Source organism: Trichosurus vulpecula, chromosome 2 (genome assembly GCF_011100635.1).
Source record: "Trichosurus vulpecula isolate mTriVul1 chromosome 2, mTriVul1.pri, whole genome shotgun sequence".
Taxonomy (NCBI): domain Eukaryota; kingdom Metazoa; phylum Chordata; class Mammalia; order Diprotodontia; family Phalangeridae; genus Trichosurus; species Trichosurus vulpecula.
The window spans coordinates 9,005,404-9,032,529 of record NC_050574.1 but is presented as its reverse complement, the minus strand read 5'-3'; the positions used below and the strand labels follow the sequence as shown (position 1 = coordinate 9,032,529).

At 50.0% G+C, this 27,126-nt stretch overlaps 2 protein-coding genes across 3 annotated transcripts in view; both read right to left on the bottom strand.

Annotated features, from left to right (window-relative positions):
- The window catches only part of LOC118837563 (zinc finger protein 420-like), a 218,041-nt gene that overhangs the window by 24,225 nt on the left and 166,690 nt on the right, over positions 1 to 27,126 (bottom strand). The gene's annotated exons all lie outside the window — the stretch shown is intronic.
- Positions 380 to 26,194, bottom strand: NLRP12 (NLR family pyrin domain containing 12). Of its 2 annotated transcripts, XM_036744520.1 has the most exons (11): positions 25,909 to 26,194; positions 25,150 to 25,280; positions 21,825 to 21,834; positions 19,224 to 20,943; positions 16,141 to 16,311; positions 11,839 to 12,009; positions 11,587 to 11,757; positions 9,024 to 9,194; positions 5,214 to 5,384; positions 1,346 to 1,516; positions 380 to 467 (listed from the first exon to the last, which is right to left on the bottom strand). In XM_036744520.1, exons 1-11 carry the CDS (start codon positions 26,192 to 26,194, stop codon positions 380 to 382), a joined length of 3,261 nt encoding a protein of 1,086 aa, XP_036600415.1. The 2 variants fall into 2 exon arrangements, with proteins under 2 accessions (XP_036600415.1, XP_036600416.1); XM_036744521.1 differs by lacking the exon at positions 21,825 to 21,834 and having other exon boundaries at positions 25,188 to 25,280.

Sequence of the window (27,126 nt, the reverse complement as noted above, 5' to 3'; positions counted from 1 at the left end):
GAGCTGGAACGTCAGAGGTCATCTCATCCAATCTTCTGCCATGAACTCCCTAGATGAAAAAATCTCTAGATGAGCCAGAAGGGAGCATCTCCAACTTCTTACCCAGTCAGGAGTCCCCTGAGTGGGATCAGAAACACTTGGGATTGGCAGTGATCTCGAAGCCCATCTTATCCAACATTAGACCCATTACTCATGGACTCTCAGTTATGGAAGTGCCTTTAGAGGTTGCTTCATCCAGTGTTTCCTGATCATAAGAGAAAACTTGGAGAAAGTGGGATGTGCCATCAGGTCTTACGGTGTCAGAAGGTGAGGCTTGGCTTCCTGTGAAGGGTGATGATGAGTCCTGGGCCTGAGCGGCCTCATTGCTGGCCTGAGCTCCTCAGGAGCCAATGTCCAGGTGTGGCTTGGATCCTCGAAGGGCAGCCAGAGCCCGCTGAGTCCCCTCAGTCAGTTCCATACCAAACAGCCTATAGAGACACAAAGAGATAGACCACTGATACCTGCCTTACCTGCCTCTGCTGGAGAGTACTGGTGACTTTGACCCTCTCAGATGCCTGTGGGGGACATTCTTGGAGAAACTTCCCCTCTATGTTCTGGAATCAAGAGGGTCTGAGGTGGAAGGGAACCCAGAGCTATCTCCTCCAGCCCCAAGTCCAATGTGACTCCAGAGCAGAAAGAAATCCTCAGTGTGACTGCAAGTAACCCATCTCACTAAATGGATGTGACCCTCCATTTGACACCCATGAAGTCTCTCATCCAGTGCAGCCTACCCCTCTATGACAGAGGAACACAGAATCCTCAGAGAGATGAGGCCTCTGGGGTCTCCTCATTCAGCTTCCCTCCCCCCTCCACCCCTAAACCACAAGGACAACAACAACATCAGGAGACCTCCCTCAAGCAGACAAAAGACCGGATTCCCATAATTAGGTGAGACCCAAAAGGTTACCAAGTCTGAGCTCCATCCCACCACTGCAGGAGACCCCTCAACAACTGCCTACCACATTCTGGTAGAGTGCAACCTCCCAGCTCTGACCTTCTCTGTTCTACCTGCCTTCCTCCAGCTCTTGTACCATGTCCCAAGGCCCTCCTAGCTCTAACATCCCATGTTCCAAGGCCCTCCCGACTCTGATGTCCCATGTTCCAACGACCTTCCCGGTTCTAACGTCCCACATTCCAAGGGTCTTCCCGGCTTTAACATCCCATGTTCTAAGACCCTCCCAGCTCCAACATCCCATGTTCCAAGGGCCTTCCCAGCACTAACACTCTATGGATGTTCTAAGCATTCTTTCCAGAGGCTGAGGAGTGCTGCCTGACCTCCTACCCCAGTATCCCAGAGCACTCTCACCACAGGGTTCGGAGCCTGCAGTTGGGCTGGCTCAGCCTCTCACACAGCAGCTGTACCCCAGTGTCCCCCAGAGTGTTGTTGGTGAGGTAGAGCTCCCTCAGGGTCTGGTTGGCCCCCAAGGCAGAGGCGAGGTCCTTGCAGGCAGCTCCAGAGAGGCAGCAGCTGTCCAGCCTAGAAAGGGTAGAGGGAGAAAAGGCAGTTACTGTTCTGTGACATTGGCTTCTGGCTCAGGAAGGACAAGGTGTGACTGGGTAGAAGGTATTTTGTAAACTTAAGGAGGCATCCTAAGCTGGTGGAGCCAGGAAGCCCTGCTAGGTGGCTCACTGCCTGGCATCCTCTCCCCAGCCTCCCCTGGGCTCTCTGTAGCCTTATTCCCTGCAAGGGTCAGAAGTAGGCCATGACCTCAGCTCTTCCTGGCTCCAGGCCAGGCCCCCCTCTATATAAAATCCTGTACTTTATCGTTCTCTGCCTGCGTTCCAGCCCCTCCTTCCCCGCTCAATTGTGGGCTCCCTGAAGGCCAAGACTGGCCTTAGCCAAACCTTGTGCCTCCAGAAGTCCTCTTCACAGTGCTCAGCAAAGAGCAAACTCTAATCAAATCAAGACAATAAGCATTTATGAAGCACCTACTGTGTGCCAGGTGTTGCCCCAAGTACCAGGGAGACAAAGGAAGGCAAAAGGCAAGCCTTGTCCCTAAGGAGCATCCAAGCCAATGAAGGAGACCACAGGCCAATGACTCGGTTCATACAAGTTATGCAGGGTGGAGGAAGGGCCTTTGAGAGGGAACGAGGGCAGGGACCAAGCTCTGGGAGAAGCTGGGATTTGAGCTGAGTCTTGAAGGATGTTAGGCAGACTAAAGTTGATAGGGGAGGTGTCAGAGCATGGGGGGGGGAGGCTCCTGGGGGCCCAGGGATGGGAGATGGGGGAAAGGGGGGTTTAAAGAACATGAGGAGGCCAGTGATGCTAGAAGTGAAGAGTTTGTGCAGAGGAGGAAAGTAGAAGGCTGCGGAGGAAGGAGAGGGCGCTTTGATTTGGTCCTGGAGCTCATGAACAAAGCGGGTGGTGGGTTGGTGATGTAGTGGGACTTGGCAGCTGAATGGAGAGGGGACAGGAGGAGGAGGAGGAGAAGAGGCCGGCAGATCAGTGGTTAGAAGGCTCTGAAATGGTTTCCATGAACCCCAAAGGCCTGCATCAGGCTGGTGGAACACATGCCAGAGGCTCTGGGAAGGTAGAAATGACAAGGTTTGGCAAGGGCTCGGGTAATCAGGTGAGAGCAGGAGGGGTCCAGGAGACCACCTGGGAGCTCAGCCTGGGGGATTAGGAGGACTGGGGAGGCTGGGACAGAGTTTGGGGGTTAAGACGCTGAGCTCTGTTTTGGACCTAGTGACTAGGATATGTCTATGGGACATCCAAGGGAAGGTATCTAAAAGGCAGTTTGCAATAAGGGGATGGAGCTCGACAACGACACAGTGATATCTGAACCCACGGCAGCTGGTGAGATTGTATAAAGAAAGAGGAAAAGGGGGCCCAGAATAGTCAGCGGGACACCCATGGGGAGTCAATGTTTCTTGTTGCTGTTGCCTAACTCTGAGCAATGGAAGGGGAGGGGGGAAGATGCAGGGGAAAGAGCCAGAATGGCTCCCAAGCGTCTCTCTGGTCTCTGTCCCAGGCGGACCACCCACTCACTGTAGAACCTTGGCTTCACCTCTCCTCTGATTCTCAATAAGATAAGGGGGGCTCAGCAATCTTTAAAAGTAATTCCATGCCCTTGACTTGCCAGAATCCTGGGTTGGCGCAGACATCCCTGAATAGGCCACCAGGTGGCAGCAACATCCCGAGAGTTTGATTATGGAAGGTAGAAGACAGAAGGGGCAGCTAGGCCGAGCAGTACATAGAGTGCCTGCCCGGAATTCAAGAAAACATCTTCCTGAGCTCCAGTCTAGCCTCAGACACTGACTAGCTGTGTGACCCTGGACAGTTTGCCTCAGTTTCCTCATCTGTAAAATCAGCTGAAGAAGGAAATAGCGGACCAGTCCAGTGTCTTTCCCAAGGAAACTCCAAATTGGGTCATGAAGGGTCAGATATGACTGAAGAGTAGAAAAGGGGCAGTAGAGTGGCCTGGTAATCTGGTTGGGCAAACTAAATAAAGACTGAAATATTCACCAGTCACAGAGAGCTGGAAAGGCCCTTAGAGTTTGTCTAAGCCAACTGAGCATTTTGTCTGAAAAGGATCTGGGGGTTGTAGTGGTCCACAAGCTCAGGTACAGCTTCTAGGAATGAGGAGGTGAGAGCCGCAGTTCTTGGCACTGTATTTTAGGAAGGCTATTGATAAGCATCCGGTGAAGAGTGACCGTGGTCGCGAAGAGCCCCAAGTTCTTGCCAGTTGAGGCTCCATTGAAGGCACTGGGGATATTTAGCCAGAAGGTGAGACACTCAGTCTGGAGGAACTGCAAGTTTCCAGCCACACTCTCAGAAGCACGCCTGGGAAAAGGACTCCATTGTCTCTTGGCCTCAGAGGGCAGAACAAGGACCACTGGATGGAAGCTACAGAGAGACATCCAGGCTCAGCTGTTGGGGAGAGCTTCCTACCAAGCTGAGCTATTGAAGTGGGCTGGGCTGGGCTGAAATGGGTGGGGAGAGCCCTGTGCTCTCTCTTACTGTACTTTGTCAACTCAGCTGAAGAAACATTGATTAATTTTGTGCCAAGCACATCTGGGGCAGCTGAGAGAGACCCCCAATAGGCCCTGCCCTCAAGAAGCTCATGTTCCCCAGAGACGTCCCACAAAGGGTGCCTGGCCAGCAGAGGGGATTTGGTGGAGGGGTCCTTGTTCCAATATGGCTGAGGTTACTTCTAGGTGGAAGCTTCTAGGGTTTTGTAAGAAGTGCCTTGCCAAGGTCAAGGGAGGAATGGCACCTGATTCCATAGGCATGGCTCTTTCTATCACACCAGGAAACTTATGGCTTCTGACTCCGAAGGGTCCTGACTGAAGTCAGAGGCCATCAGTTCAAATTCCCCCTCTGATGCCTACTACCTACTGGGACCTTGGGGACATCACTCAACCTCCCTGTACTTCAGTGTCCTTCTCTATAACATGAAGGGTGTTGGCCTCAATGGCAGCTCCTTCCATTCTAACTCAAGAGCCAGCTCTAGCTTCAGAAAGGGGCATCATAGATGGCCAGAACTGGGGGGAATGATGGGGGAAGCAAAGATCCCAGGACAGGGAGTCATATGGCTACCTCAGGGGTCTGCTAGCCCATAGAGACAGAAGCTGAGATCCCAAAGGAGTATCAGGATACAGAGCATAGGCTTAGGGTTTCAAGAGACGCAGACTCTGGCTTCAGCTGTGCTACTCACACTCTGCAACCTTGGTTATCAATTCTTTTTTATGGGTTTTTTTTTGGAGGGGGAAGGCAGGGCAACTGGGGTTAAGTGACTTGCCCAAGATCACACAGCTAGTAAGTGTGTCAAGTGTCTGAGGCCAGATTTGAACTCAGGTCCTCCTGACTCCAAGGCCAGTGCTCTACTCACTGCACCACCTAGCTGCCCCTTGGTTATCACTTCTTGTCTTTGAGCCTGTGAAATGATGATTGTAGTAGTTGATTTAAGGTTCCTTCTAAGCAGAATGTTGGCCAAGAGGGGCCTTAGAACATAGAACATAGAATAAGGGACCTTAGAACATAAAAAGCAGGAGTTGGGGTTGGATCTTAGACCACAGTATTTTTGAGCTAGAGACAGATGAGAACATAAGACATAGAATGTCAGAGGTGGGAGAGACTTTGGAAATAATGGAATCCAATGTCTTCATCTCACAGATGAGGAAACTACCACCACGAACTCCCCCAACTTTCACTCCAAATCCAGGCAACTCACCACAGCTTATGAAGCTTACACTTGGGGTGCCGCAGGCCCTCACAGAGCAGGTGCACCCCCATGTCTTCCAAGTCATTGAAACTCACATCCAGCTCCTTGAGATGAATGTTGGACTGGAGGGTGGTGGACAAAGCCTCACAGGAGACACAGGTGAGTCGGCAGATGCCCAATCTGGAAGACAAAGACACTCAGGAAGGGCAGGAGACTATGACTTGCCTTAGGCATCTTACTCTATGGCTGAAATGTAAAATGTCTAACCTCTCTTACCATTCCTTCCTTCTCTTTGGGGAGTCCATCATCTTCCTCCTACTCCCTCACTGTGTTTACCCTGTCTCCCTTCCTTCCCTTCTGTCTCCCTTCCTTCCCTCCTGTCTCCCTTCCCTCCCTCCTGTCTCCCTTCCCTTCCCCTTGTCTCCCTTCCCTTCCTCTTGTCTCCCTTCCCTTCCCCCTGTCTCCCTTCCCTTCCTCCTTTCTCCCTTCCCTTCCTCCTATCTGTCTTCCCTTCCCTCTCTCTTTTCTTCTCCCATTCCAGGGGCCTTCAATCAGCATCTATATGCCAGACTCCTACATCTGTATCTTCACCTGCAAACTCTCCCCTGACTTGGAAAACCTTATCTCCAATTAACTCCTGGCACCTCCCCCAGGGTGTCCCATCAACCTCTCACCATCAACATGTTCTGAATTGAACCCATCACTGTCTGCTTAAAACTTCCTTCCCTGACTTTTCCCTATCTCCTTTGCTGGAATCACTAAGTGTCTCCATCTCAAGCCTCAGTGGCTAGTCTGCCAAGCCTCCCCCTCCATGTTGTCAGGGAGAAGGTAGTATTCCTTTTTAAAAAGAAAACATGGAAGAAGGGCTTCAATATTAAAACAAAGAAGAAAAAGGATCTGGAAGGATGAGTGGACCCCTGTAAAGGAAACTGGGGGCTAGAAGCATGTGATGCAGAAAAGAAAGACCACTGTAACCCAAGTAACAGACAGATGTGCACTCTGAGCAGGAAGCAGCTCCTTGTCCTCCAAGGAGCAATTAGATGCATCCAATGGCACATTCCGAATCATCCAATGAGGGTCAGAGGAAGAATAAATAAGTAGTGGTTGTTGGCACCCCCTCTTCAGGACACAAGAATAGTTTTGTCAACCTGACAACAACACCAGAAAGGTCAGCTGTCTTCCAGGGAGTGAGAGAGGCTGTAACCAGGAGGCAACAGCTCCCCAGGAACCATCAAATCTGATGGCTCATCTCATTCTCTGGCTTTGTACCCGAGGCTCATGGCCCAGTGCCTGGCACATAGTGAGGGTTCAACTGTTTTTTAAAATTCAATTTTATTTTCACCTCCTATTTCTCTCCCTCCCATTTTCTCCTCCCTCCTTCACTGAGAAAGCAAGAAAAATAAGACCCATTACAAACTGTATGGTGAGAAAAATAAATCCCCACATTGGCCATGTCCCAGAAACATGCCCCCAAATTCTGCATCTTATCTTGACTCCACCATCTCCTGTCAGGAGGTGGGTAACATGTGCATCATTAATCCTCTGTAGTTATGGTTGGTCCTCGTATTGATTAGAGTTTTAAGAGTTTAAGTGTTGACTGAATGATTGATTCTGTTTACTGATTGACAGATTCTATGTGATGATCCATGTGGACAAAAATGGTACCAACAGAAAGAATCCAGATGTCTTTGCAAAGGCTTCTGAAGGCCAGGACTTAAAGGCAGTAAGAGTATAGATGGTGTCAGTCACCAAGCATGTATTGATAAGGCTGAGAGTGGCCAAATCTAACTGTAACTCCAGCAGTCCATAGCACAGCCCTTAGCAAACAGTAAACTTTAATTAAGTCAAGCCAACAAGCATTTATTAACCATCTGCTAAGTGCCAGGCACTGTGCTAAGTGTTGGGGATACAAAGAAATGGAAGAAAAGGAGAATCCTTACTCTCAAGAAGCTTCCGGTCTAATGGGAGAGACAGCATGCAAACCATTACGCACAAGCAGGATATAGACAAGGTAAACTGGAGATAAATATCAGGGGGAAGGCGCTAATTACACTAAGGAAGAAAGGCTTCTTGCAGAAGGTAGGATTTTGGCTGAGACTTAAAGGAGGTCAGAGAGGCCAGGAGGCAGAGCTGAAACAAGAGAGAGTGCCAGACTATTGAATTAGCCTATGGAAATGCCTGGAGTTGGGAGATGGAGTGTATTATGGGAGAAATAGCAAGTCCTGGGCTGCCTCTTCTGCTTCGTATTTCTTTCCCTGGACACAGGTGGCTGAACTGGGATCCTGAGACAGATGTTCCAAGGCTTGACAGGAATTTCATGAGTTTCAGAGTTCCTGGGTCTGGGTGCTTATTTCCCAGCAGGAGAGGATTCCTACAGTCATTCTCAGGGGAGAAGATGACCTTGGACATAACAGGATGAGCCCTGCCCCGGATGGCCAAGAGATGTGGACCTGGGGTAAGTTTCTCAACTTACTGCAGAACTGAAGTGAAGTGAATACATAATCTCACTCTGTTTATTACTTCTCAATTGTGGAGAGAAAATTTTTGGCTCAGTAGAGCAAAATATAGCCTTAGCAGCTTCCCTCCAACAAGGAATCTTCCATGCATATGTTAAGACCGGTTAATAAATCAGCATTTATTAAGTGCCCACTACTTTTCAGGCAGATTCCTTGATCGATGCAACAACAGAGATAAATTTGTTAGATAAGCATCTAATTATTAATGTCAATCCACCCATAAAACAGAGATGGAAGCACACCAAAGATGTTGGCCAATGTTACAGAAGAGCTTCAGTGAGGAGCCCAAATGGAAGAAGGATTCCATTGGAATATGAAGGTCCTCCAGATGCACATGCCTATGGATGAACACTCCAGAGACTCCAGGTGAGAACTAAAATTACTTAAAAAGTTCCGCCTCCCTAGACAAGCAGGAGGCAGGATGCCCATTTTCCAGACCACAGGGTGGGTCTCTCACGGCTAGATATTGGACATACACTTCCGATGTCTAGTGAGCCAGGCTCAGCATGGAATAAGAGGTCACTTATGAGACCCTAGACTTAGACCTTAAGAGCCTCCTCATTCCACCCCGTCGCTTTACAGAGGAGGACACCAAGGCACAGAGAGGTCAGGTAACTAGGAGGAAAGAGACAGAGGCCAAGGTCAAACCAAGGTCCTTAGACACCAAATCCTGGGCTCTTCCCACCGTACCATGATGCTTCCTTTGGCCTGGGGGAGCTCTCACATGACTTTCAATACCCCCAAACTCCCCACAAAAGCATCTTGTTAACATTATGGAGCACCATAGGCTCTGAGGAATCAAAATCACCTACATGGCAATAAAATGACATGTGGTAGATGGAGCCAGGTTTTGGCATATTACCCAGTGGCAGAGTGGCCCAGTGGGTATCTTATTAGATCTGGAGTCAGGAAAACTTGGGTGTATTGGGCTCTGAGCTGAGAGGGTTTGTTTGAGGCCCCTTGGCAGGCTAGATCCCAGCAATCTTGAGCAGTGACCAGAGGCCTCTATGCCAATTTGTTCTTGAGTCAAGCATGGTCTGAACTCTGCCCCTTTTGGGAAGGCACTGTCCAGCGGGGCTCATAAACCCCACAGCATCTGGTTGTGGATGCCAGACCCTTCATGGCATGGTGGAATAAAGAGGCACTGGGCTTGGATTTAGAGTTGGCTCTAATGTTGAATTTCCCTGTGGTAGCAAACACTCCAGCCAGGAGGAAGGTGGCAGGAGGGCTGGTCCCTTACTACCAGAGTCTGATACAAGTGGCCAAGGGGACTTCTCCAGAGTGGAAGCCAGCAGATACTCACCGAAGTGTCTGCAGCTGGCTCTTGGAATGGCAGAGGCCCTCACAGAGTGATTTCACCCCCAGGTCTCCCAGGTCGTTTAAGCTGAGGTCCAGTTCAGTCAGGTTCTGGTTGGTGCTGAGGACCGAGGACAAATTCTGACAGGCGGAGGGTGTCAGGTGGCAGATCTTTAACCTAGAAGAAGGCCCTGAAGGTTTGGCCACCAGGGTCAAAGTATGGTCCTTCCCTTCTCCCTCCACCCTTGTGTGCTAGTCCCATTCACTCCCACAGCCACCTACACAGATGGCTCCCATCTCCACACGAACTGCTTCTAATACGTTCCTACCAGCATGGGCCACCAGCACCCTAAACGCAATACTCCCCCCAACCATATTATTACCCTCTGTCCATGTATCCTCCAGGTTGGGAACTTGCTGTCCATCCTACTTGGACCTAACCCTTTAAGTCCTGGAACTCTCACCTGGAAGGCAGAGCCCTGACTGTGGTCACCTCCGTCCCTCCTCCTCTCCATTCCTCACTCCCTCCCAGAATCATCAGCTCATGTTCCTCCTCTGGGCAGAAATCTTCACCAACTTCCAATTTTCTCTTGAGTAAGGTTCAAACTCTTTTTGCTTGACATTCAAAGCCCTCCCCCAGTGGGTACACTTTTCATTTATTTCTGTTCCTTCTATATATCTTACATTCCAACTCCTTACATTGTCCTGCAGTGCCCCCTGCTTTCTGCTGCCTCCAGGGTTTGGCTTATGCTCTCCTGTGGGTCTGGAAGGTCTTTCTGCCCCATCTTCACCTTTGAGGCCCTAGCCGCCTGTAGCATGCCAGATTTGGAGGGATCAGGTAATCTATTTAAATCTAGAAAGAACCCTAGAGATCATCTATTCCAGCTTCTTCATTTTACAGATAAGGGAGCTGCATCCAGAGTCACACAGGGCCAGCCTCTGAATCCATGTGTTCTGACTCCAAACCCAGGGCCTCTGATACTGAATTGTGCCACTTCTCCATACTTCCCCCTTTGGGTCTCACTTCCTTCAGCTGAAAAACATGCAGACTTGATGACCCCTAAAACTATGAGTCTGGGAGCCTACAACTTGGGAACAAATCAGAAAACTTGAGACAGTAGAGGCCTCTGATCTGAGGGCAGTCAGGGAAGGCTTCCTGGAGGAGACAGCCCCCGAGCTGAGCTTTGAAATCAAATGAGAATCTGGAAAGCCAGAGGGAAGGAAGCAATGCCTTTCAGGCATCTATGCACACATGGGGCAGGAGATGGAGTGGAACATTGGGAATTCTAAGGGGTAGAAACGAGGAAGGCAGACATTCCGGGCGTGGAGACAGTCTGTACAAAAGCATGGGGATGGGCGATGGAGAGTTCTGTTTGAAGAACAGGAAGATGGCCAGTTTACCTGGAACACAGGGTTTCTGAATGGAAGTAATGTGCAAAAGAGAGGAAAGAGAGGTTGGGCGAGGCTGGGATTGCCAATTTGATCCAAGCAGTAATAGGGAGCCAGTGGAGTTGGTTGAGAGAGTAGTAACATGGCCAGACCTCCACTGAAGGAGGAAGTGCTTTGGCAGCTTGTCAGGTGTATTCAAGCAGGGGATGATTTTTTATATGATTTATATGATCTTGACAAGATGCCCTCTGAGTTTCTTCTGTCTCTCCAAGATGGTGACTGTGATTTACCCAGGTGCAGAGGTGGTGAGGTTGGGGGTGAAAGGCAGGAGGCAAAGAGGGGCATATAGGAAGAGGGAAGGTTGCATAATAGGAGCAAGGATTGGGGAAGGGAAGCCTGAGGGGAGCAGATAAGGAAAGTGCTCCCCAGTGAGGTTCATTGAGCTGCCCAAGGTCAGTCCAGGAACTAAGGACCAGGATAGCACAATCCTAGTAGAAAAGAAAGCCATAGCTGTTAGAGAAAGTCAACTGTGGCTGAGGCAGGCCTAAGAGCCCTCCAGAATCACTCAGAGTCAGAATGTCAGAGCCAGAGCAGCCCTAACTGGTCACCAGGCTCAGCTGCCTTCCATTACAGATAAGGCTGAGGACAATCAGGGCCAGAGCAGGGCCCTGAACTGCCAGGTCTCTGGACTCCAAAGCCTGCACTTTTCCTCTTCACCATACCCTCCTCTAAGAAGGCCGCATCTGTAGCATTTCAAGGTTTACACAGCATCTCTATGCAGGCAGCCACGCAGTCTCTCCATTGTAGAGACAAGGAGACTGAGGCTCAGACAGATGGAGTGTCTTGGCTCAGTGCTTCACAGCTAGTGAGTGTCCAGTAGTTAATGTTGATAGAGCGCTTTAAGGTTTGCAGCTCCCTACACTATCTCAGCCGCTCCTCACAACAACCTGGGGAGGTAAGGGTTTTTATAAGGTGTGCAGAGGGTGAGTGATTTGCCCGGGGACATACAGCTAGTACGTTCCTGTGGTGGGATTGGAACTCAGGTCTGCCTGACTCCAAGCCCTAGGCTCCACCCACTGCATTAAGCTGCCTATGTCAGTAAATGCTGGTCGCTTGGCTCTCTGCCACCCCTGCCACCTCTGGGGACATCTGTTCCTGGATGGAAGTGAAACCGGACTTACCACAGTGTCTTCAGCTTACAGGCAGGATGGCTCAGTCCAGGACACAGGTGTTGCAGCCCCAAATCCCCCAGGGCATTGCCCGTCAGATCCAGCTCTGTCAAGTGATGGCTGGTGCTCAGCACCCTGGAGAGTTCCTGACACGCTGCCCCATCTACCTGACACCGCCTCAGCCTGGCCAGGAGAAAGGCATTGAGGAGCTGGGAAGGGGAAGGGACACCTGCTGCCACCCCCGCTCCCTGGGGTGTGACTTACTGAAGCATCTGGAGGCGGCACTTGGGGTGCTGTAGGCCCTCACATAGCAGCTTCACACCTGCGGCACCTAGCATGTTCCTGCTCAGGTCCAGCCGGGTTAAATTCTGATTGGTCATGAGAGCCGAGGCAATGTCTTGGCAGGCAGCACTAGAAATTCGACATCGCTTCAGCCTGGAGGAAGAAAGGCAACAGGGAGGGGAGAGGGATCAAGCTGGAGGGAGTGCAGAAGAAGCTATGTCAGCATCCTTCACTGGTTCTTTCTCTCAGAGAATCATAAGCTCTCTGAGGACGAAAGTACCTCTGAGGCCATTTACTCTACCCTCTCTTTCCTTGAAGGAGTCTTTTAAACAACAAAGAATCTCCGAGCTAGGATCCCCTCCAACCTCCCATCCAGTGTAGACATCTGTGCTAGAGGAGACAGCTCAGAAGTAGCAGGACCATAAATGCAAAGCAGGCATCTGAAGCAGGCACCACCCAGGACTATAGTGCTGGGCATATTTGCCTTGATCTCCACAAGCATTTATTAATCACCTACTGTGTGCTGGTCACTCAGGATTCAAAGTCAACTACAGAGCTCTAATGGTGCATGGATAAGTAAGAAACCAGATCTGTAGCGTCACTGACTTAGGGAACTTCCAGATGAAGAAACTTCCTCTGCTAAAGCATGTCAACACCTTCCCTGCAAATGAAAGTCTTAAAATCTGACAGATTTCCCAGAGCATGGAGATCCTAAGTGACTTGACCAGGAGGATACAGACAGTATAACAGCTAGGTTTACAAACCACTTTACATACATGATTTTATTTGATCATCAAACAACCCTAGGAGGTAGGTGTTGTTATTATCTCTGTTTTACAGTTGAGGGCACTGAGGCAGACAGACATTGGACTGGCTTGGCCAGGGTCACACAGCTAGGGCACATTTTGAACTCAGATCTCCCCAACTCCAAGTTCAACATTAATCACTATGCTACCTTGTTACCTCCAATAGCTGTATGTGTCAGAGGTGGAATTGAAACTCACCTGACTCTAAGGCCAGTTCTCTCTTCACTACGTGCTACACTGTACCTTGACCCCAACGTACTGATGTCATTTTGGTGCTCTTCAAGCACAAAGGACAACAACCAACCAACTGCCTCAATATAAGTGAGATAAGTAAATACAAGGCAATCTGGGGACAGAGAGAGCAGGAATGACTGGAAGAATGGACAAAGGCTTCACACAGGAGGAAGATAAGAATTCTGAGAGGCAGGGATGAAGAGTGAGTGAATCCCAGAATGGGGAAAGGCATGAAGGCTGAGGCTGAAAGCCAAGTTCAGGGAACTTTTTATAGGCCAGAGAGGCTGGAACACAGACTGGATGAGAGTGAGTAATGAGAAATAAGTTGGTTAAGGAAGGAAGGGTAGGGTCCTAAGTGTCTGACTTAACTCCTTAGAGTTTGTATTTTATTCCAGTGGCCACTAAGGGATTCTGAGCAGGCAAGTGTCATGCTCAAGCCTGTGCCTGAGAAGAATTCTTTTGGATGCCATGTGTAGGATATGTGGGAGAAGAGAGAGCCTGGAGATAAGGAGATCAGCTAGAAGTCTTAAGTGGTTGTCCAGGTGACAAGTGATGAAGGCCTGAAGGAGGGTAGCCTGGGAGTAGAGAGAAGGGGGCAGATAGCTGGTCTCATGTTGAAGCTCCCTTCAGATGTCAGTAACCCAAATTAGACCCATTTTCCAGAAGCAGAAACTGAGAATTACAGAAGGGAAAGGGCTTTTTCAAGGTCCCATGGCTTTGTCACAGTGGAAGGTGACTCTCAAAGTCTCCTCACTGCCAGGGCATCATCATTTTTTCCATCATCCCATGCCATTTCCTTTCTGCTACAACTAAGGGTATGTCATTAGACTGGAGCAAAGAGTCAACTTGGACCCTGGGGCCTCTCTAGGGTTGGTCCACTTGACCCTAGATAAAGCTGATTTATGCCTGACAGATAGGAAATGGAATAACTCCCCTTGAATGCTCTGAGAGCAATGGGCTCATGGGGTGCCATCATTCTTCAACAATCTCTTTCTCATCCTGCTAACCAAACTCCTGTGTGGGATGCCACTGTTCATCTACTTATTGTTTGGATACATTTGAAATCTTGGGGTTGTCTCTGGCTTTATCCCCTCTCTTATCTCTCAGATCCAGGCAACTGTTTCTACCTCTGACAGATATTCTGCATGTATCCCCTCCTCTCTTGTTCCATGGCCACCACCATAGTTCAGTCCCTCTACCAAATGCCCTAACAACAGCTTCTCAAAAGAGCTTCCCCTCTCCACTCTTTTGCAGTCTATTTTTCACTCACTGAAAGAGAAGTTGTTTTGTGCATAATTCTGGTCCCATATCTCCTGCTCAAATATCTTCCATGGCTCCTTATTGCTTACTGACCAAAGCTCAAGCTTCTCTGCATTTAGTATTGATCTAACCAGCCCTACCTTACCCTTGTCCCCTTCCTGTTTGTTTAATCCCAGCCAGACCAGAAATGCCTCGAGGTATGCCCCTCATTTTTCTGCTTCCCTGTGTTCACTCACACAGTTCTCTATACCTGGAGTACTCTCTCTTTTCCTTTCTTCAGCTTTTGAATTACTACCCATCCTTTAAAGAATAAACACAGAGGCAATTTCCTCCCTCTTCTGGATCCTCTCAGTCAATGACTTTCCCCACTCAGTCCTCCTATATGGACCTATGGGATGGATGTTGCATCAATTATTAAGGAATAGAGGTCCCTCTGGGCATGTCCTACCCCCCCCCCCACTAGCCTTGGGGCAGGGAGGGTGGTGAGCAAGCCAGTCTTAATCTCGCTTGTTTCTTTCCCTGACCAAGAAGAGGATGGATTGCCCTCCACTAGTGCCAAATAAAAGCTGCTTTAGCTTAATTGGTGCTTAATTGAAATGGTGAGGAGCAGGCTCTGAGCTGAAAGGGCTTCAGAGGTTATTTAGCTCAGTATTAATCCCATTTATAACATTTGGAGCAAAGGGTCCAGCGTCAGCATGTAGACCACCAGGGATGGAGACCTTCCTACCTTCTGAAGCAGCCTAGTGCACGCTGGACAGCTCTCACAGTGCGAGAACTCTTTATTATTGTTTTGAACCAGAATCTGCTTCTCCTAAGTTTGTCTTCAGGAGTTAAGCAAAACTATTCTAATCCCTTCCCCTTCACCATCCCCTCCCCCTGAACTCCTTCAGATATTCACAGGCATATTCATGTCTGCTCAAGACCTGTAATGTAGGGTGGTTTTGCCTGACTTTAGGAAGACTAGGCTGCCTACCAAACTGAAAGGTCTACAGAGCCACTGCGCTGACCTCACTGTTGTATGCATGTGAAACCTGGACAGCCTACCAGCACCAGGAAACTGAATCGCTTCCATGTGATTTGTCTTAGGAAGATTCTGAAGATCACCTGGCAGGATAAGGTACTGGAAGGGCAGCTAGGTGGTGCAGTGAGTAGAGCATTGGCCCTGGAGTCAGGAGGACCTGAGTTCAAATCTGGCCTCAGACACTTGACACACTTACTAGCTGTGTGACCTTGGGCAAGTTACTTAATCCCAATTGCCCTGCTTCCCCCCCTCCAAAAATTTTTTAAAAAATAAAAGGATAAGGTACTGGGCAATGAAGTCCTTTCTCAAGTTGAACTGCCAAATATTCAAACTACTTCACTCCAATGGGCTGTTCATGTTGTTTAAATGCCAAATGTATGCTCACCTAAAAGACTACTTTATGGATAACTCACACAAGGCAGGTGCTCACACTGAGGTCAAAAGAAGTGATATAAGGACACTCTAAGGTCTCTCTGAAGAACTTTGGAATCAATTGTGAAACATGGGAGCTGCTGACACAGGTCTGTCGAACGTGGTGTATCCGCGTCGATGAAGGCTCTGTGCTCTATGAGCCAAGCACAATCACAGCAGCACAAAGGCAACGTGAGATGTGCAAATCTAGAGATATTTGCACCCAAAATGTTCAAATGGACTATTTGTGCCTCACCGTGCCCTTCCAGATATGGAAGGGACCTCAGAGAGCATCCAATCACATACCATCATTCACAAAGGAGGAAGCTAATGGTCAGAGTGATCTACCCAAGAAGACAGTGGCAGAATAGGGACTTGAGTCCCAGCCCAATGCTTTTGCTCATACTTACACACTTTTAGAATCTAGACCTCTCCCCCTTCACCATGGATACTGGCCAATTCTGAGGACCCTCAGTTTCTCAGCCCTCTCCACATCTTGCCTGAAGCTGCTCTGGATAGCTGTCCTAAGCAAAGGAACCTGCCTGTCCTTACCGAAGGTTCTGGAGTTGACAGTTGGGATGTCTGAGCCCCTGGCACAGCAGCCTCACTCCTCGGTTCCCCAGGGCATTCCGGTACAGAACAAGCTCTACAAGATTCCGGTTGGTGCTGAGGGCAGTGGCAAGATGTTCACAGTAGGCCTCTGGGAGGACATTACTCTCTGACCTACAGGAAGAAGAGACAGGTCTAGGAGGGAAAGAGTAGGCATAGGCGAAGAGTTTAGGCCAAGTAGAACATGTTATCTGGTGAGGTGGTGATTTTGCCATTGAGGAAGATCATTAGATGGAACCAAGAAGGCCCATTTGTTGTTGCTAATTTAGCTAGGATGTCTATTCAGGAGAAGATTAGATGTCTCTCTGAGGTCCCTTCCAGTTCTGAAAGTCTCTATTGAAGAAGACACTCCAGCATTAGCCTTAGCATGGTGTACTGCGCATAGTAAGCACTTAATAAATGCTTGCTGACTGACTGAATCTGGAACACATAATGTCTCAACATCTCTGTGATTTATGCAAAGTGTGCACTTAAAAACTGTAATTATGGAATTGCATTGTACTGAATTATTTTTTATTTTATGCTGCAGAGGGGACTTGTGCACCAAGTGAAGGGTTGGATGAGATGGCCTTGGAGGTCCTGTTCACCAGAGTGAGTCTATGATTCTCGCTTCTTCAGAAAGACAACTCATCCTGGGGCAAATTAGGCAATGTCACCGAGTGGCCAAAGGTGATAAGTTCAGGACCATGGACAGCCTTGGACCCAAGAAGAATGCGAGCCAAGGTCATACGGAGAACTCTAAAACTAATCTACCTAGGACAGCCTGGGTTGGGGCTTCAGAGACAGCCCTCCAGGGACAACCCTTACAAAGCCCTGAATCTAACCTTCTCACAGTCAGCCAAGTAGCACTGATTAAACATGTACTCTGTGCCAGGCATTGTACTAAGTGCTGGAGGCTAAGGGAGGAAACTGAGACCCAGAGAGAAGGGACTTAATCAAAGTCACTCATCAATCAAAAATTCAATCCAATATATTTGTTCCATATATACTTATATATGGACATGTTATCTCTCCCATCAGGCTCCCTGGGAGTGAAAATTGTTTTATTCTTTAAACTTGTGTGGCCAAGGCCTAGCTTAGTACCCGGCACAAAGTAGGCACTTACTAAATTCTTGTTGATTAGGACTGAACCAAAGGAATGCTATTCAAGGCCCAGAGCTAGGACTGGATACAAATAGAGGGATGATTCAGTCCTCTGAGGAGCTGACAGTTTTCATGGGAGATATAGTGTGTCCTCAGAAAATAAATGCACAGTTTATGCAAAGTGATTTCAAATAGGAGGGCATGCTGACATTGAAGAGATCAGAAAAGACCTTGTGCAGGGGGCGATGGGAATTCTAGGCATGGGGGCCCACCTGGGCAAAGGGACGGGAAGGGAGATGGAGAGTCATGTCTGGGGAACAGCTAGCAGGCTCGTTTTCCTGGAATGAAGAGTGTGTGTGTGGGCCCCAAATCTAAACTGCTGGTGCTGAAAAGGCTTTCAGAGAGCTTGGGAACATGGGACAGTCGGGCCTTGAGAGAACGAGCCCACCTCCTCATAGCACAGTTAGAAGCAGGTGACAAAGACCTAACCATGCTCTGCTCCTGATGCCCACTAGCCTTGGACTTTGAGCAAGCTGTGTGCCCCTCTGAGGGTCAGTTTTCCTCACCTGTAAAATGGGGGTGATGATAATGCCCACCTCCCAGGACTTTCATGAGGACCAAATGGGATAATATGCATAAAGCACCTTCTGGACTTGAAAGTTCTGTGTAAATGTAAGGTACTGTCATTATTACAGATGGGGAAACAGAGGCTCAGAGAGAAGGACTGAGCAGGCCAAAGACATCTAGCTATCTAGAAGAGCGGAATATCAGAGCTGGAAAGATCCTTAGAGGTCAGGCAGCTAGGAGGTGCCAACTGGAATCTGGCCTTAGACACCAGCTGTGGAACCCTGGGCAAGTCACTTAACACTGCTTGCCTCAGTTTGCCCATCTGTAAAATGGAGATCATAGTTGCATCTACCTTGCAGGGTGTGAGGGTCAACTGAGATAATAATGGTAAATGGCTGAGCACAGTGCTGGGCACTTAGTGTTATACTGATCTTAGCTGTCATTATCATGATTGTCATTAGAGATCATCTAGTCTGACTTCCTCATTTCCTAGAGAAGAAAACCCAGAGTGGTGAGGTGTAGAAGAATCTGAACCCAGAAAGAGGAACGTTAATAGCACCTATGTCTTAGGGCTGTCGTGGGGATCCAATGCATCTTATTTCTATGTTGGTAGATTTGTGGATAGACAGCTTATATAGGCACAGATAACCGCACATATGCACATGTATACATGCATTTGTGCATGTACATATAGGTGCATGTTTATATACGTACACATCCATATATACTATACCATATACATTATACTACATATAATATATTTACATTGTGTATGGATATATGTGTATTTATTACATATAATTTCCCCCCCAATCCAAGTCTTCTTGATACAGATTAGGAAGACCTAGACCAGGGTTGGGGAACATATGGCCTCAAGGCCACATGCAGCCCTCTAGGTCCTCAAGTGCAGCCCTTTGACTGAATCCAAACTTCACAGACCAAATCCCCACAGAGCAAAACACAGAAGGAAAGGATTTATTCTGTGAACTTTGGATTCAGTCAAAGGGCAGCACTTGAGGACCTAGAGGGCCACGTGTGGCCTCGAGGCCACAGGTTCCCCACCCCTGGCCTAGATTAAAATCCCAGTGCTACCACTTACTTGCTAGGTGACCTTGGCTCACCCCCTCTGGGCTAAGTGAGCCCACTGGATTTGAAGATCTCTAAGGCTTCATCCAATTCCGGCCATCTATGAAGTCCTAGTCCCAGGCCTTGCCCCTGATTCATTATGCTAACTTGAGTAAGGCCTCAGTTTCTTCATCTGGACAATGTGGGTATTATACCAGATGATTTCCATGATCCCTTCTAGCTCTGACATTCTGGAATTTGGTGACCTAGCCTGCTCTCCCATTTTGCAGATGAGTAAGCCCAGCACTCACAGCTTCAGAGGCTGGTTCAGGGGTTGCTCCATGCCCTCCGACACCAACTCTTGTCTGTCTTTGCTCTCTGTGTCTTCCCCATCAGCAGTGAACATTGCACTGCCCAGGTGGACCACCAGAGCACTCCGGCAGTTCCTCACGCAGAAGGAGGAGACCATGTGCTCCATCTTGGTGGCCATGTCACTGACCGCAACCACTTGGAAGTGGTCCAGTGATCTCTGGATGAAGTCCTCCTCCTGGATCTCATAGAGACACTCGAAGATCTCCAGGGCACCCCGCTGCAAAGTGGAGCCTTCGCTCTCCGCCTTGGCCTGGATCCACCGCAGCAGATCCCGCTTGGTCCTCCCAGAGGTCTTCCAGCCAAGCTGTTTCTCCAGGGAGCTCCGTCTCTCTTCGTTGAGAAGCCCAAAGAGGAAGCGCATGGTGAGCACCAGGTAGCTCCTGTGCGACTTGGTGTAGTGGTGGAGAAGCCTCCTCAGGTTGGCAGGAGAGGCCCCAGGCTCCCCTTCCAGCACGTAGAACATCGCGGCAAAGAACTCCTGGAAACTCAAGTGGATGAAGCTGTAGTATCTCTCACACTGGATGTCTTTATGGAAGATATTCATGTTGAGGAAGGCTGAGACATCATCCCCCTCCAAGCCGTGCCTGTGCAGGTCCTCCTCCTCAAAGAGGATCCGCTGGCTCCAGAGGCCCGCGGCAGCCAGGGAGCAGAGGCCCCTGAGGTTGGGTGGAGGCTGGACCCGGGGCTTGCCCTGCTTGGGCTGCAGCAGGCTCAGCAGATAGAACGTGTAGACGGCCGTGGTGGTCTTGGAGGTCTGGGGGAAGGACCAGCCGGCCTCCAGCTGCTGTTTGAGGCAGGTGCAGACGATCCAGCACATCATAGGCACGAAGCACATGGTGAAGAGCGGCTCGTTGTCGCGCACCAAGCTGAAGCCCTGCCGCGCCTGCTCCTCATGGCGGAAAAACTTGTAGAAATATTCCTGCCGCTGCTCCTCGGAAAAGCCCAGGATCTCCACGTGCCGAGGGTGCTCCAGCAGGCGGCGGAGGGTCTCCAGGGTGGTGGGTCTGGTGGTGATCAGCAAGGACAGCTCCGGAATCAGCTTCCTCCTCAGCAGGCAGCTCAGAAGGGCCTCCACCGGCTTCCTCTCCGCCCACTGGATGCAGCCACAATCCCTCGACTCATGAAAAGAAGCTCGGAGCTCATCGAAGCCGTCAATGATGAACAGGAGTCTTTCGGGAACTCGAACAATCTCAGAGATGGGCACGTTCCTCTCCGGCCAGCAGACTGAAATCAGATCTTCCACACTTCTCTCCTGGACCTGGTTCATCTCTCTGCAGTTCAGGTAGAAGAGGTAGTCAAAGCGGTCAGAGTACAGGCGCCCATCCGCCCAGTCCAACATGACTTTTTGGGCTAGTATGGACTTCCCAATCCCGGCAGCCCCCTGTAGCACGACTGTGTGTGGTGCATCCGGTCGCTCCTCGTCGGGCTCAAACAAGGTCTCGATCTGGATGGGGCTGGCCCGCTGGTCCAGGCACAGGGCGTGCTGCCTTCCTGTGGCCAGGAGTTCGTATTGGGCTCTGGTCAGGGTGGCGTGCTCCTTCACCAGGAGCAGTCGTGTGTATCTCTGGCTGAGGTTTACAAGCTCTCCCAAGCGTGCATTCCTGTCCTCAATAAACCGGTATTTGCGCCTGACGTGTAATCGGTAAGTTTCCTGGGGATCTGGCAGGAAGGTACAAAGGGGTCATGGGACATTTATTAGACAGGGAGTTAGTGCTAATTACAGGACCTGTGATTCCGCTGAGATGGCAAACGCCGAAGTGAGCAAGTTCTCAGTGCCAGCGGGTCCTGGACAGCTGCCTGCCATCGGCAGTGACTTGCCCAGAGTCACACGGACAGTTTGTCTGAAGTGGCATGGGAAGGCAAGTTCTCCTGGATCCAAGGCCACCCCTCTATACACTCCAGCCTGCTGGCCTCCCTTGTTGTTAATGACACAGAATAGGCTCAGAGCAGGAAAGAGGGAAGGTGGGGTGGGGGAAGGAAAGGGAAGAAGCATTTATATAGCACCTACTATGTGCAGGCATGGTGCTAAGCACTTTGCAAGTACGATATTGATCCTCATAGCAACCCTGGAGGTAGGAGCTATGATTAATTCCCATTTTACTGTGGAAGGATCAGCTAGGTGATGCAGTGGGTAGAGAAAGGGCTTGGAGTTAAGGAGACCTGGGCTCCAACCTGGCCTCAGACTACTAGCTGTGTGACCCTGGGCAAGTCACTTCACCCTGTTTGCCTCAGTTTCCCCATCTGCAAAATGAGCTGGAGAAGGAAATTGCAAACCCCTCCGGTGCCTTTGCCAAGAAAACCCCAAATGGGAGGACAAAGAGTTGGACGTGACTGAAAACTGCCGAACAACGGTAATTATAACTGAAGAAACTGAAGCAAATAACTCATGGTCACACAGCTAGTTAGTAGCTGGGACAGGATTTGAACTCTGGACTCCAGGACCAGTGCTCTATCCACTGTGTCACCTAGCTGCTTAACTTCTGTAACCACCTTTTCCAACCCAAGCCTGAAGAAGAATATTGGACCTGAGAAACGGCCACCCAGCCTTTGCTTGAAGACCTCCAATAAGAAGGCACCCCCCACCTCTGGAAGCAGCCCATCCCCCTCTCTGGAGTTGTAACTGTGGGAAAATTCTTCCGGGGAGCCAGCCTCAGTGGGTGGCTCCCCAGGCTGCCCTCTGAGGCTAGACTCAAAGAGTCAAAGGCAGTTTTACTCTTCCTCCTGGATTTTCTCCAACAAAACCACCCCCAGTTTCTTCAATTGCTAATTCACTGCTGGGTCAGACAAACCTCCCCCGCACTTCTTGTTCTGGTGGAGCCAGTTGGGTGAATCCAGTCATCAGACTTGGTATGGATCCCTACTAAATTCTACCTTATTGGAGTCGGCACAGAGCTTGCTCTGGTAGGTCAAGATCTTGGATCTTGGCATTCTTGTCGTGTGTGTGTGTGTGCTTGCGAGCACAAGCTCCCCCCCTCCTTTATATCATCTCATTTAATAAGCTTGTCACCCATGCCCTTATCAAAGGCACATTCTAAACAGCAGAGGATCAAACACCAATCCTTGGGCATAAAGCACAGCTCCTCCCCCTGCTCCATATACTCCTGTGGCTCCCCATCACCTCTACAATCAAATCCCTTTGGCATTCAAAGCCCTTCCTAGCCTACCCCTCTCCAACTTTCTAGTCTTCTCTCACCCTCTGTGATCTAGTACCACTGGCCTCCTGGCTGTTCCTTTCACAAAAAGCCTTTCCCAAACCCAACCCCAACCCCAACCCCTCTCAATTCTATTGCCTTCTTTCTGGTGATGTTTCCATCCTGAGTTCATCTTGTTTACCCATAGCTGGTTGTGTTGCCTTTCCCCATCAGATCATGAGCTCCTTTCTTTTCTCCTGAGCCATTAGCAATGCTTGTTGACTCTTTGACAACCATTATTAACTCACTTTGTGTATCTGGACAAACAGCCAGTTCCAAATGCAACAAATGACTGTGTCCAGCTCTATATTTCTGTGAGTTCTGAGGTTACTCACCTCTCCTGGTTCTCCTTCCAGTGCGACCCCTTGTCCTCGTTCTCCTTGGCTGGGTCATCCCAATCTTACACCCAAACCATGAGCATCTCCCAAGGGATTCTCCTGAGCCTTCTTTTCTAGACTAGACAGGCTCATCCCCAATGGGCCAGCCACCAAAGGACAGATGTTTGGAAGCAGAACAACTCCTGCCACAAAGGGAATTCATGAATGCGAAGGGAAGACCCCAAAGCTTCTCAGATTCCCTCCTGCTCTAAATCTACAATCCTCTGACCTCCAAGGCCTCTGGATCTCTAAATCAGTCTTATAATCCTAAGACTTCTGAGGTCCTTTACAGCTCAAATCCATGATCTTACATATCCTCTGACCTCTGAAGTTCTTTCTCATTCTTGGGACCATCTGACTAGGTCCAGTGAGTCAGAAGGACCTCTCAGAGCTGGACAAGACCCCAGAAAGCAGCTTATCTGCCTCTCCCTGACCAATCATATTGGTATTTTCAAAGCCCTTTAGGCACTTTGGGGCATATTTGGACTCTCTTCTACACCACAGTTTCCCCAAGCTGGGAGGACCCTTAGAGGCTTTGAGATCAACCTGTACCTAAATGAGAATCCTGACAAGCAATCTGCTCACAACCTTGCAGTGACAGCAAGCCCCCTGGAGCCCTTCGCTCTGGGACACCTCTGACTGTGAAGAAATATTTCATTCTACCCAGCTGAGATCTCCTGTGGCTATGGAGCCCCTGTGGGGGACAGCCCTCTCATGCTCCTCCTCTTCCACTCTTCCATCCTCATCATCTTCATCCCATGTCCCTCCAGCTTAGAGCTGACTACAAGGTCCTGTAGCTGAACTGAACTGAACTGAAAATGAGTTTCCCATTGCAACATTCCCCTTCTACATTTCAACAGATGTTACCACCAGCTGTTTCAATGCCCGCACTGGAGGTGAGTGGCTTCCTGACAGGGAAGGGACCTTGGTCTTTTCAGTAATGCTTCCTGGGATCAGCTGGAAGGACCCTGAAGACCATTCAATCCAACTCTCTTGTTTGACAGAAGAAGAAATTGAAGCCCAGAGAAAAGAGAGGGCTTGCCTGTGGTGGCACAGGGAGTGAGAAGCAGCTGAGGAAGGTGACATGGCTTCTCCTAAGCTCTAGCCAGACTTGTGGGTCTAACCACATCCTTTGACAAGAGGAGAAACTGAGGCCCAGAGAAAGGAGAGAATTTGCCTGAGGTGGCACGGGGAATAAGAAGCAGTCAAGGAAGGTGACATGGCTTCTCCTATGCTCTAGCCGGACTTGTGGGTTTAACCGCATCCTTTAACATGGGGGAAACTGAGGCCCAGAGAGGGGAAGCCAGAAAGAAGGTGGCTCTGGGTCAGGAAAAGGAAGCCAGGCAAATCTCTGAGAGATCTGCTTTGCCACCATCATCCCTGCAGTTTAGGGCCACACATGGGGCCGAGAAAGCCGCAAAATCCCTGTTGTCTTTTGCTCAATTTTAGAAAAGGGAACTGTTTTCACAACTCATGCATTCTCAGAACTGGTGGGGCCTTGGGAGGCAGACTGAGGTCTTGTCTACCTTCCCTGCCCACGAGCCCTCTCTAAATCCGTGCATCCACCAGGACAGAAGGGGCCGCACAGGGCATCGAGCTCAGGTCCTCCCTGAAGCAAGAGCCTCCCTTCCCCATCTCCACCAAGGAGGTGGTCCTCAGGAGCACCCTCTGATGACAGAGAGCTCATTACCTTACCCAGCAGGCAGCCTGTGCTGGGCTTAGACCAAGCTGATTGGGACCAAATCTGCCAAGCCTCAGACTTCCCTTCATTGCCCCTGGCCAGTCTCTCCTTTCCCATGGGGATTGCCCTTCACAAGCTCTCACATCTCCCCTGAGGCTTCTCCTCAGGCTAAGCATGCTCGGTCCCTTGAACCAATCCTTATGACATGAGGTCAAAGCCCTTCCCTGGCACAGCAAGCGGGGACAGTCAGGAAGACCTGAGTTCAAATCCACCTCAGACACTTACCAGCCACCTGAACTCTGTCTGCCTCAGTCTCCTTGCCTGTAAAATGGGCGTAATGTTTTAGACAACTTGGCAGCCTTAAATCTCTCTAGAAAGGAATGCTAGCTGTTCTGTAGCATCCCTGCTCAAGGTCTCCCCCTCTGCCCAGCTCTCTCGTCCAGGCTTCCCTCACTCTAGGAGCTTGGCAGATGAACGGCGAGGTTCCCACAAAGCTGAGGACACTTCCCAAGGCTGCCTGGCACTAACACACAAATTGGGGTCTGAAACATGGAGGTTAACCAAGAACAGTGTGTGGCCTGAGAGAGGTGAGGCAGCATAGAGAGATCTGGCTGGCTGGGGGGGAACAGGGTCTGCACAGTCCTGGCTGCTCACCTTTCTTTGTTACTCCTGGAAAGGCTTCAGCCAAGCACCCAGACTCTCTGCCGCAGGATTCCAATGCAGCTACCTCCAAGGAACGTGGGACATCTGGAATAGGAAAAGACACATGTCTATGTGGAGACCAACCATCACTGGAGAATGCTTGATCGCCTGCTATGGCCTGGTCCTATAGGGATCAGCCAGTTTTTCCCAACCAGACTCATTCATTCACTCAGTCAGTCAACAAACATTGTAATAGACTGTCTGAGTTGGAAGGGTCCTCAAAAGCTGCCATCTGGTCCAGTTCATCACTGAACAAGAATCCTCACTACAAAACACCCAACAAGTGATCATACGGCCTCAGCATCAGGCTCTCAGTGATGGGGGGCGGGTTCACTAGCTCCAGAGTTAGCCCATTCTCCTCTTGGATAGCTCTGGTGGCTGGAAGCTCATTCCTTCCATTGGGCCATCTCTATACAGCTCTGGCCCATGGTGGGGCAAGTCTAAGCCTGTTTCCACAGAACAGCCCCTGGAAGAGCTCCAAGGAGCCCCAGAAATCATGGAGTCCAATCCCTTAGTCTTTCAGAAAGGGAAACTAAGGCAGGCCCAGAGAAGAGAAATGGCTTGCTTGATGTCACTCAGTGCATCCTTGTTGGAGCCAGGACTAGAAGTAATGCCTTCAGGTCTGCCCCCTCTAGGGCATTCCATGATGGAGGTCTTTCTTTTTCATTCTTACCCCTCACCAGCGGCTCTTGGCACCCTCGTTCCCACAGGTCCTTCCGGTTGATCCGGTTGAAGACCCGAAGGGCCAGCTCCCAGGCCTCAGCTGGGCCCCAGTGGGCCACCAAGATCTGTGCCATGTCCAGTGGTCCTGCCTTCTCCATTCGGCCCCTGGGTACTCTCCCCTTCCTCTCTGTCTTGGCCTCCAGGCCCAGGTACATTTTGAACTTGGTCAGCTCCGCAGACTCCAGCTCTTCCAGATAGCCTGCCAGGCAGCAGAGGATGGTGTCTGCCATGCCCATTGGCAGAGGCTGAGCTGAGGGTGGGGATAAGCCCCTGGGCCTTGACCCCAGGAAGGCTCCAGAGCTCAGGGTTCTGGACGGCACAGGAGGATTCCTGATCAATCAAGGGGGTCCCCAATGTCACCCACTATCTGGCCCAGCACTGGAAGGTGACAGAGGGGATACCATTGTAGACATGGGGAGCAGTGGCCAACATAGACAAAGAGAGAGACTGTATGAAAGGGGAGGCAGGATACTGGGAAAGAAAGAAGGACAGGGAAAAAGCAGGAGCTAGCAAAAGAGAGATAGAGAGGAACAGGAGGGGCAGACAAAGACAGAGAAAGGAGCTAACAAAAGGGGGGAGGGGAGGAAGGGGAGAGAGAGAGAGAGAGAGAGAGAGAGAGAGAGAGAGGAGCTAGCAAAAGAGAGATGGAGAAGGGCAGATTGAGAGAAGGAAGGAGCAGCTAGACAGGCAGAGACAGAGAGAGGGACAGAAAAAGCAAGATTGCAAAACAGATGGAGCAAAGAGAAACAGAAAGGTCCAAGGAAACAGATAAAAAGACAAAAACTAGAGAAACAGATTACTGAGGAGAGAGACAAATGGAGAGGGATGGAGATGGGCACTAACAGGAGAGCTTAAGGGAGAGATAAAGAGAGAGGGACAGAGAGAGGCTGGAAAGACTAGGACTGGAAGAGGGATAGAAAGGGATCAAGGGAAGGGATGGGAGGAGGGAGGGATGGTGCCCAGGGTCTGAGGAGTTTGCAGATGAAGCCAGGAAAGCCTCCGAGGTGCTGCACCCACTCCCTGGCAGTGTCTCTTCCCACAGTGCGCAGTCTCAGTCCTACTAAAACTTGAGGGACTCTTATAAAGAGGAAGTTGGGGATATGTTTGTGTCAGGGGAGGGTGCTCTTTGAGAAATCCCCTCCCCTTTCCTCCGTGACCTCCCCTGGCC

What these genes read in the sequence shown, in the direction of transcription:
- NLRP12 (XM_036744520.1), bottom strand. Translation starts at nt 26,194, where the DNA reads ATGGGCATGGCAGACACCATCCTCTGCTGCCTGGCAGGCTATCTGGAA. An exon ending in CTGAACCAGCCTCTGAAGCT is followed by an intron (nt 16,312 to 19,223) that starts GTGAGTGCTGGG and finishes TTCTTCCTGTAG; the next exon opens with GTCAGAGAGTAATGTCCTCC. An exon ending in TGCCGCCTCCAGATGCTTCA is followed by an intron (nt 11,758 to 11,838) that starts GTAAGTCACACC and finishes TCTCCTGGCCAG; the next exon opens with GCTGAGGCGGTGTCAGGTAG.